We start from the raw sequence: 10,368 nt of genomic DNA, 5'->3' as shown, positions 1-10,368 counted from the left end.
GACGTGACATGTTCGTACGAACCCTTTGTACGAACAAAAGTAAGAGAAATTTAGGATAAGAATACGAACATGTTCTTGCATGAGGCCCAATGATCCGGCAAGTAAGATGTGAACAGAGCTAGGACTGATGAGATATGAACAGCTGAGCTGATTAGAAGTGACAACAGGTGGACAGTGGCTGATACTGAGAAGCTGGCTAATGGTGATATGAAAAAGGACACAGAGAAACTAATAATACTGCATTAGTCTTATAAAGCTCTTTAAGACCCTCAAAGATGCTTTAGAAAATCAAGAAAGTCCTAGAGCAAACAAATTTCACAATACGTCTTACCATGAACGTCAGAAAGACGAGAGATGTTTATGAAGTGTGATCTAAATGTGGGGATTATTACTATTTATCAAGAAAAGGCTTTTGATTGTGTAGATCATAAATTTTTGTTTAAAACTCTTCATATTAAAAGAGTGCAGGTTCTAGACTGACCTGCCTCCAGTCCAGACCTGCCTCGCATTGAAAATCTGTGGAGCATTATGAAGCACAAATACAACCACAGAGATCCCGGACTGTTGAGTAGCTGAAGTTGCAAGTTAAGCAATATGCAAAAGAATTCCACCTACAAAACTTCAACAATTAGTGTCCTCAGGTACGAAACACTTATTGAGTGATAAATTAATAGCAGTCTGTCCCCTGGTGTGGTCCCTGATCATTTTAAACATGCAGTGGTGTAACCTCTTATTAAAAACTTGGACTAAACACCAGTAACTTTGATAATTTTAGGCCAGTTTCCAAATTTTCTTTTATTTCCAAAATCCTTGAGAAAATTGTGAACAATCTATTACTTGGTTGTCTTGAAGAGCGTAGTATTCTCGAGGTTTTCCAGTCTGGTTTTAAAACTCTCCACAGCACTGAATCAGCTCTTTTAAAAGTTTTTAATGATTTTTTTAGCTACTGACTCCGGTGACTGTGTCATCCTTGTGCTTTTAGACCTAACAGCTGCTTTTGACATTGTGGACCATGACATTCTGTTATCTCGTCTGGACTAGTGGGTGGGAATCAGGGGTGTTGCCTTGAATTGGTTAAGGTCCTACCTGTCCAATCGAACCTTCTGTGTTAGTCTTGAGGGGTCAGTGTCCTCCTCTTCTCCTCTTTTATGTGGAGTCCCTCAAGGTTCAATTTTAGGCCCACTTTTGTTTTCTCTGTATCTGCTCCCACTCGGTTCTATTCTCAGAAAGCACGGTATTTTATTTCATTGTTACGCAGATGACAGCCAGATCTATGTCCCTCTCAATAAGTCTAATTCTTATGCAATAGACTCACTTCTTATGTGTCTTGAGGATCTGAAGGCCTGGATGGCACAATTTTTTTTGAGGTTTAATGAAACCAAGACTGAGGTTATGGTTTTTGGAGGTACTGCAGGCCACTCCCCTGTAGATCTAGGTTCCTTGACTCAGTACAACAAATTGTTAGTGAGGAATTTGGGAGTTGAAATACTGTAGATCCCTAACTTAAATTAGACAGCCACATTAGGTCAGTTGTTAGAAGGAGTTTTTATCATTTCAGGCAGCTAGCCAAAATAAAACCCATCATTCCAAGAAGACATTTTGAGACAGTGATTCATGCCTTTGTCACCACCCGGCTGGATTACTGTAATGGACTTTATCTGGGGGTTAGTGGGTCCTCCATTGCTCAACTGCAGAAGGTCCAACATGCTGCAGCGAGGATTTTAACTGGCACACGTATAAATGAGCTCATTTCTCCCATTTTAGCTTCACTCCACTGGCTGCCTGTGCCTTTAGGATCCATTTTAAAATACTTTTATTTGTTTTGAAATCTTTGAATGGCCTTGCCCCTCTATACTTGTCTGATCTGCTGCACCCCTATAATCCCTCCCGCTCCCTCAGATCAGCTGATCAACTGCTCCTGAGGGTCCCTAAAACCAGACTCAAACTCAAGGGGGATCGAGCTTTTGCTGCAGCAGCTCCTAAACTCTGGAACGAGCTACCTCTCCGACTTAGACAGTCCTCCTCACTGGATTGGATTGGATTGGCTTAAAAGGAAAGGTGATGTAACACAGTGTTAAACATGCCCGTCACAGCAAAAATGAAAATGAGTGAATATTTGTAAAAAAAACAATACAGTTAATGTTTTACACAGTGCTCCAACTTGAATGGAACTGGGGTTATACAAGGGTAGGATGAAAGATGCTGTGTCACCTGCTGCAGGTCGAGCTTCCTCTGAATCTCCTGGAAGTCACACGACTCGTAGGCCACAGGTTTGGACAGTTCGGTCTCGATGTGGACAAGCCAAGAGCGCAGGCTGCTCATGTTTTTATCCAGCTGCTGCACGGCTACCAAAGTTTCCCTCAGTTTCTTCACTCTGTTCACAGAATTTAAAATTTTCATTTAAAACCAAGAAAACATGTTTTTGTTATAAAATACACAACTGATGATGAGAACTGGAACACTGACCAAGTTTGTTAAGGTTAAAATAAGTACAGCAGAACTAAATTCAGCTAAATGGTAACAAAAAATTACAAGTAATAAGCAAAAGAAAAAAATAGCATTAATATGAGTAAAAAACGGTAGCTACAAGCTAAAGTAGCCAAAGATAAAAAAAAAATAGATCAAGCAGATTTCACAGAGAATCGAGTTTTTTAAACTGAAGAAAGCTTAATGTATTTATGTGGAGAATTAATTGTAAATAAAGTGAAATATTTGTACAAGTGTAAGAGCCAGAACGCATTTTCAGTCAAGCTGAACATTTTTACATATGAAGTGTTAAAACAGCACACAGACAGGTAGTTGCAAACAAAATACAGAAACAAGTCTAAAATGCTGAGTCAGTTTCAGCAGGAAGAAAAATCATAAACTTTATAGAAGTTTCTCGTCCTTTCACCTGGCTCCGATAAGGTCCAGCAAATGCTGCCAGCGCTCGTTGACTTTAGTGACTTTCTGTTCAATTTCAGTGGCTTTGCTTTGGTGACTGGCCCTGGCTAGGCGCTCTCCAAGATGATGCAAATGCTGCTTGTTCTCCTCTGCCACTGTGATCTCCTCTTGGTAGTCCTGAGAAATCAGTTCCGAACAGTCAGTTTCTACATGCTGCCGCTAAAGCCAACTCTTTCAGCAACTCAGACTGTCTGATCAGATCCACAGATAATGAGACACCCTACAAGATTACAAGGAAAATTAATCTGCTCGTCCCAGACCTTTATAAAAAGCGAAGAAAATAAAGATATAACAGGAAAAGATGCAGCCACAACAGAGACAAGACAATCAATCATCACAGGCACAGCCGGTCCATAAGGGCAGGTAGGGCCACCTAAAACAGAATTCATTCACCCCACAAAGTTCTTGTTGTTTGGTCTATCTGTGATCCACAGTTAGCATTCATTACTTATATTATGATCTGTGCTCTTTAGTTGGCTTAAAACATATTTTAGTAATAAATAAATTAGCTTAACATTGATGTGTGTGTCTGTGAGGATGACTGGGAGATATTTTACCAAGCTGAAATGTCGTCTCTGTACTTGCTCTGGTTCTTCAGGAAACATACTTTCTGGGTCTGACAATAAGGTTCAACTGTATCCAGAGTTGCCATTATCCAAAGCCGTTATGTATAATGTTGCTGCTCTTTTATTCTTATTACCAGTGGTGGGCACCAGTCCGCTAAAGCACAAATCTGCTAATAGCGGACCTAAATATTTCATGTGCGCTTTGGTGGTCTTACTAATTTTTATAATTCATGAGCGGATTTGCACTTTCTAAAATTAAAACACAGTACCACTAATAACTAATTGTCTACCAGTCATCATTATCTTGAACAGCAGAAGGTATGACTGTCAATGAATCACAACATGTGATCTATCCAACAGCACCCCTCCCAGATAAACACATTTATTGAGAAGGTATACATCCTGCTGACTGTTGCTTTGGGTCATGGTTCTTATTTCCCACAATGCTTTGTGTCTGCTTACGTAGCAGGAAGGCAGTGTTTAGTACTCCCTTTCCCAGCAAAAACAGTAAACGTTTGTAATCCATACTAAAATTTTGTATGCATTGTTTTATTTTATCCCGGTCCGGGGGCCTTCCTGGGTAGAGTTTGCATGTTCTCTCCGTGCGTGGGTTCTCTCCGGGTACTCCGGCTTCCTCCCACAGACCAAAAACATGACTGTTAGGTTAAATGATAACTCTAAATTGTCCCTAGGTGTGAGTGAGAGAGTGAGTGGTTGTTTGTCTCGTTTGTCTCTATGTGTGGCCCTGTGATGGACTTGCGACCTGTCCAGGGTGTACCCCGCCCCTCGCACTGTGACTGCTGGATATGGACACCAGTGATCCACGCAACCCTGAAAAGGAAGAAGCGTGTACAGAAAATAGATGGATGGATGATTTATTTTACTTTACAATCAGAGCTCCTTTAAAAAAAAACGTTTAAACGCTGGAGCTCAATACTTGACGCAATTGGTTGAAGCAACGGGGTTAGGGACTCAGAAACAATTTAAAGATATTATGCTGATGAAGACTGACATCTAGTGGTCAACTGGAGCAACTACATGAAAAACTTTCATTTCCCGTCACAAATCAAATCCGTCATGTACCCAGAATGCATTGCTTCAATTTTCCAATAGTTTTAAAATTGCTTTATTGGTGCTTCTTTAATGAAAAATCTACAACAAACAAAAGAAAAAGACAAAGAATCAGCCGAACTAGCAATCCTCAACAACGTTTTAATTTTTACACAAGGAGCTAAAGTTCTGTTTCAGGAAATCCCATCCCCAGCAATCGATGCTTGTAGGATTAAACTGTACAAGGGTTCATACACCGCTAGTTGGCAGTGTTGTACATATATTGTACAGTTGTTGCCAGCAAGTAAGTGTCAAATTGAACTTTTGCTTTAGAATTAGCATCCGCTAATTTTCTATGGCATAAGCGTTTTTGAAGTTGCGGAACTAAATATTTTTATAAGCGCCTTAGAAATTGCGGAGCTTATTTTTAGATTGGTGCTGCCCACCACTGCTTATTACAACAAAACAGGTAACAATGCTACCGGTTGTAAACGGCATGAAGCTGTTGTGATGACGTGAAGAAAGGGGAGTGACAGAAGTGGTAGGAGATTCTTAAAGATGCAGAGGCCAACTTCAAGGTGTTTAGAAACAGTTATGATGCAAAGTCAAATTTATATTTGGTATAGAACTAAACTACATGCCTGAGAAACACATAATATTGTCTCTTTAACAGTCAGATCCTACTGTGTGAAAACAGCAGACTAAACAGTAACCTCTGTGGTCTGATGATGTGAGAAGCAGCTATCTGCTAACAGAACATCTATCTGAGGGCTCAGATCATCTCCACTTACCTTGCGGAGCTTCTCGATCATCTCCTCAATGCTTATGTCGCCATTTTGGGACACCTTGCTCTCCATCCTTGTGAGCCACTCACAGAGCTCCTTGTGCTTCTCGTTGAAGACTGTCCACTCGTTCAGCTTGTCGCTCACCTGCTGCCTGCGCAGAGACAGCTGCAGAAACACAGCAGATCAACCACATCTCTTTGGACCATTAAAAAAATAATAACGAAATTTTTAAAAAATAACTTCAAAAAGTGTAAAACGGAAGCAGAGTTACAGTTTTACCGAAACATGACTGCTTCATTTGCATTACACAACGTGTGTGTTCCTGTTTCCTGTGTTTTGTCTGCTTAACACAGGATGCAACTGTGAAAAAAAACCTCTTGTGGTTTTAGCAACATTCACAGGCTGTGATGAATTAAACCCTGCATGCTAAAATCAGAGAGACAAGCAGTACATCTCTTTAAAAACTACACTGAAAAATAAGAAGTCAAGTAGGTCGGTCTTCTGGAAAGTTTCTTCTTTAATGAAACGTTTCATCTCTCCTCCAAGAGACTTCTTCTGAGGAGCTTCAGGTAAACTCAGCGTTATAAGCACTGCCTCCACATGGTGGACAAACAGGTTAAACAATGACAATATAAACTGTTCACATGCAAAAAATTAAAAAGACCATCAGCCTAACAATAGATTGTCAGTGCCCTGAATATTCCTGTTGTTCACAGACGACCATCAGCACCTTCAGTCTGATGATCTTTAGGGCCTTGATTATCACCGGTTGTTTCCAGAGGGCGGAGATGTGTCAGGACTGAAAAGCTACAACAAATTTACGAGTTTTTATCAGTTCTTATAAATGTGAAAATATCAATCTCGCTATTCAAATTTACTTGATCAAATAAGAAGTCAGCTTTAGTTTATATTATGAGCAGCTCTGTGCTTTAATCTGGACAAACAGCATTAACCTGAAAGCATTCACACAACTAGAGAAACTGCATTTCTGGCAAAAAATGTTGGTGTTAGTCTTATTGCTGAAAACTAAAGCTGAATATTTACACTTTTTTCTGGTTCTTCTTTTTCAAATTTCATTGTGCTAATTTTAGCTTCTTTCTTGCTAATTTTAGCTTCTTTCTAGCTAATTTTAGCTTTTTTCTGCTGTTTCAGATGTACTTCTGCTCCTTTCTGCTATTCTCCTGATAATTTCTACTTTTGTCCTCCTTTCAGCCTCTTTCTGCTAATTTGAGCTTTTTATGTTTCTTTCATGTTTCAAATTGCACTAAAGATTTATAAACATTTTGAAGTGTTTTAAAGATGTTGAAAACAGCTCTACTCATTTTCAATTAATAAAGTAAATGAAATGGTCCTGGCACACATCTTGGACTTTTGTTTCGACTTCAGTGTATGATAGAGCTTGTTCTCAGCTACAATATATACATTTTTAGCTCAATGAATCAATAATAGAATAATTAAAGTGATTTGAGAATTATTCTGGTAGCTGTCTTGAATTTTTGAGTTGCATTTAGAATTTAATAGCTTATTTTTGCTCAACGTGTTACCAAATTTACCATTTGTCTGAAAATGGCTAAATTCTAACCCCTTAATAAACTAGATACAGCATAGCAGTAACATAATGACTCCCGCACGCACCAATGCACCAGAACTCAGATATCCTAATAAATGTCATGATACTTTTTTAAAACTATTTTAACTATTATTACCGTACTATTATATTATTAATACTATGTTAAACTCGGTAAATATAGCGACAAAGTTGTTAAATTGGCACCGCTGTGTTTCGCAGCCCGTCACCTCTCATATCAGCGAGCCGTGTGTCGGATCCATTACATCACGCATTGAAACGGTCAAATTAACACATAATATGGGTTTTTTGGAGTTATTGATCGTACAACAGAGGGCAAAATTATCGTACAAATATGACAATTATCTTACGTCTGGCAACACTGCACTGTTTTTAAAACAACGTAGAATTGTCCCACCTCGTTCAAATCCGCGCGAGGGTGTGTGTGTGTGTGTGTGTGTGTGTGTTTGTGTATATTGGTTTTTCATACAATGTGGGGAAGATTTTCCCAAAAAGCAGCCTCATGGGGACTGAAGTGCATCATGGTTTAGGTTAGTTTTAGGGTCAGGTGAGTTACCTGTGGGGTTAATTTTAGGGTAAATCGTCAGTGTTAGAATTTAAAATCTAAAAAAATGAGTGGAAGTCAACGTAAGGTCCCCACGGGGTTGAAGAACAAACGTGTGTGTGTGTGTGTGTGTGTGTGTGTGTGTTCTCTCCAGCAGCACCCGCGAGTGTAGCGACACTCCAAAAACCTTTGAGTAAAATAGTATTTAATCGAAATATTGGAAAACAATGTATACATTAGAGATGGGATAAATGGCTCTTTGAAGGGACCAGGATCTTGGGGAGCCGTTTGTTTCATGGAGCCGTTCAAAAGAGCTGTTCGAGTTTGAACGTGTTTTGTTATCATGTAGGGAAATACATCATCACGTAGCCGTACGTAATGATGCAATCCCGTCACATGGGTGGAACCATGTGTTTGTCAAGCGGAAAGCCCCCTCCCTCTTTTACCACGAGCTTCTGTTCTCCACAGCTCCACCTGTTTTCCGTGAAAAAGCAAAGTGGGAGCAATTTAAGTATGAAAAAATAAAGATTATATGAGGAATAAAAGAAATACAACTACAACTGGCTCGTTACTGCCCGCGACTCAGCTCCTATCGTTTGTTGTAAAGAGCCGTTCAAAAGATTCGTATCATTCGCGAACGTCACATCTCTAGTATATATTTGAGTTCTACAGGGTTACATTCTCACCTAAAAACTTTCTAAAACTTAATTTTGTGTCAAGGAAAAAGAAAATTTTGAAAATGTTGGCACTGCTTTATTTCCTGCTTTTAATTCAGACAGCTTTTCATCATGGGATTGGTTAGGTGAAGATGGATTTAAACACAGTTTTTGTGTACAGATACTCCTTTTTCAGATAAATTGGGGGTCCGGGAGGTTGGGGGCACTGACTGGTTGGCCCGATGGACAGAGCTTCATCAGAGCTAAACAACAAAAGAAATCTGAAGCTCCTAAGTTGCACAGTTTCTCAGTTATAAGCATTTTCGCATGTCCAGACACCCCCACTTTGAAAGGAGCCCCCTCCTCAAATATGGGGTCTATCGTAAAACCGTTGGCTGGTGCAGTGTAGGTCAGACTCATCTACAGTCCTGCCAAATTTCATGTTGACCGGTGCTGCCGTTTTTGTGCTACGGTTGACCAAAAATCACTGAAAAAATAAATGTATGAAAACAATATGACTGCTGCTTCGCGTGCGGGGGTCATAATTAGCTTTAGCTGTTGAAGTTTGACATTTATATGTTCAGTGGTTATCAAATTAGACTTTCTAATGTAATGTGTGACTGACTTTTCTGATGCTACAATATAACATTATACAACATATCTTCAAGCCTTTATTAGGGCTTGCTGATATGGCAACACTCCCACATTTTGTAAGTCTTCATATTCAAGCTTTAATCCTGTCATTCCACAACACGGCATGATCCAAGAGTGAAACTCGACACATTCATTCCTTCATGAAGTGAAGGCCTTTAGCATAAACTTCTTTTCTTTCTAATAAAATGTGATGCCAGAAACGCTTTCCTCTATGATGAAGTGCTGCAAAGATTATTGTGCTAAAGCAATAAAGTTGTGATAATATGATCTGTAGAAAACAGTGGAAAATTAAATGTACAGTCTTTGTACCTGGTGACAGATTTCATCCCACTGCCGATGCAGAAGTTCAACCCGCTCCTGCAGAGCAGACAGGTCCTCAGAGCTGATGTAGCAGCGCAGAGACTCTCTCAGTAAAGTTAGGTGAGCCAGATCTCCAGTCCAACCATCAAACATGCTCTCTAGATCCTGTCATTAAAAGTAAATTGTTACTAAAAACTTGCTTTGTCTTTATCCACTCAAGTAAATCAGCTGAATACACGAGGAACAATAAAAAACAACTCTACGTAACACTAAAAAAGAAAAAGAAGTAAAAGAAGCTGATGGACCAGGACCAGGACCAGGCTTATACCTTGAGGCGGATCTTCTCAGCTTGCAGGTCTTCATGGTGATCAGGCAGAGGTTGAGAGAGCTGCCGTTTAAAGGCTCGCAGCTTCTCCACTGATTCTCCAATTCCTCTCTCACAGCCCTCCCAGTCCTGCAGATGAAAGGACCCACAGGTGAGACCATACAGGTGAGAGGATGAACAGGTGAGACCACACAGGTGAGAGGATGAACAGTTGAGACCACACAGGTGAGAGGATGAACAGGTGAGACCACACAGGTGAGAGGATGAACAGGTGAAARGACACGGGTAGGAAAAGCAAAAGAAAACCAAACAAGCACTAACGATGCAAAATGTTTCAAATAGCTCCACCCTGAATTTGTTTTGTTTACCTTTAACAAGGTAGTGAGCTGTTTCCTCTGCTGCTCCAGGCCGGTGCTGGCCTGTTTCCAGTGGTCCTGGACGTGGGTCAGCTCTGCCTGCAGACTTGCCTCGGCCCTGCTGTCCGCTGACAGCAGCAGCTGTCTGCCAGCTTCTATCATCAGGATATAACTGCCCTGCTGACGCTGCAGCACCTTTTCCTTCAACTGCAGTAGAATTAATCAGCAATATCACACCACAAAACCTGAAGTTCCAAAGGTTTCGGACATTGTGACAGTAGCAGTGCTTACATGCGCACATTATTTTTTCATCGGATTCAAATGTATTTGGATTAAATCATCCAAATACATCGTTTACATAGGCACAAAATTTATTAATCTGATCATGACAAGTGCCAAAAAAGAAAGTCATAAGTCATGTGCAATGATGAAGATTCAAAATCTTTGAAGAACATTAAAGGGATCCATGATTAGTTGTAACATTAGACTTTATTTGATAAACATACACTCACCGGCCACTTTATTAGGTACACCTGTCCAACTGCTCGTTAACACTTAATTTCTAATCAGCCAATCACATGGCGGCAACTCAGTGCATTTA

At 40.0% G+C, this 10,368-nt stretch overlaps 1 protein-coding gene across 1 annotated transcript in view; it reads right to left on the bottom strand.

Moving 5' to 3' along the window:
- Window positions 1–10,368, bottom strand: part of syne1b (spectrin repeat containing, nuclear envelope 1b) — a gene marked incomplete in the record, with an annotated part of 311,340 nt that overhangs the window by 39,655 nt on the left and 261,317 nt on the right. Inside the window, 6 exon segments of the mRNA XM_014021303.1 lie at window positions 2,212–2,374; window positions 2,894–3,060; window positions 5,351–5,509; window positions 9,096–9,251; window positions 9,415–9,540; window positions 9,780–9,974. Coding sequence (XP_013876757.1) covers window positions 2,212–2,374; window positions 2,894–3,060; window positions 5,351–5,509; window positions 9,096–9,251; window positions 9,415–9,540; window positions 9,780–9,974 — 966 coding nt within the window.

This window comes from Austrofundulus limnaeus, unplaced genomic scaffold (genome assembly GCF_001266775.1).
Source record: "Austrofundulus limnaeus strain Quisiro unplaced genomic scaffold, Austrofundulus_limnaeus-1.0 Scaffold287, whole genome shotgun sequence".
NCBI lineage: Eukaryota > Metazoa > Chordata > Actinopteri > Cyprinodontiformes > Rivulidae > Austrofundulus > Austrofundulus limnaeus.
Note: the sequence above shows the minus strand (reverse complement) of the source record. Positions and strands in the feature narration are given on the sequence as shown.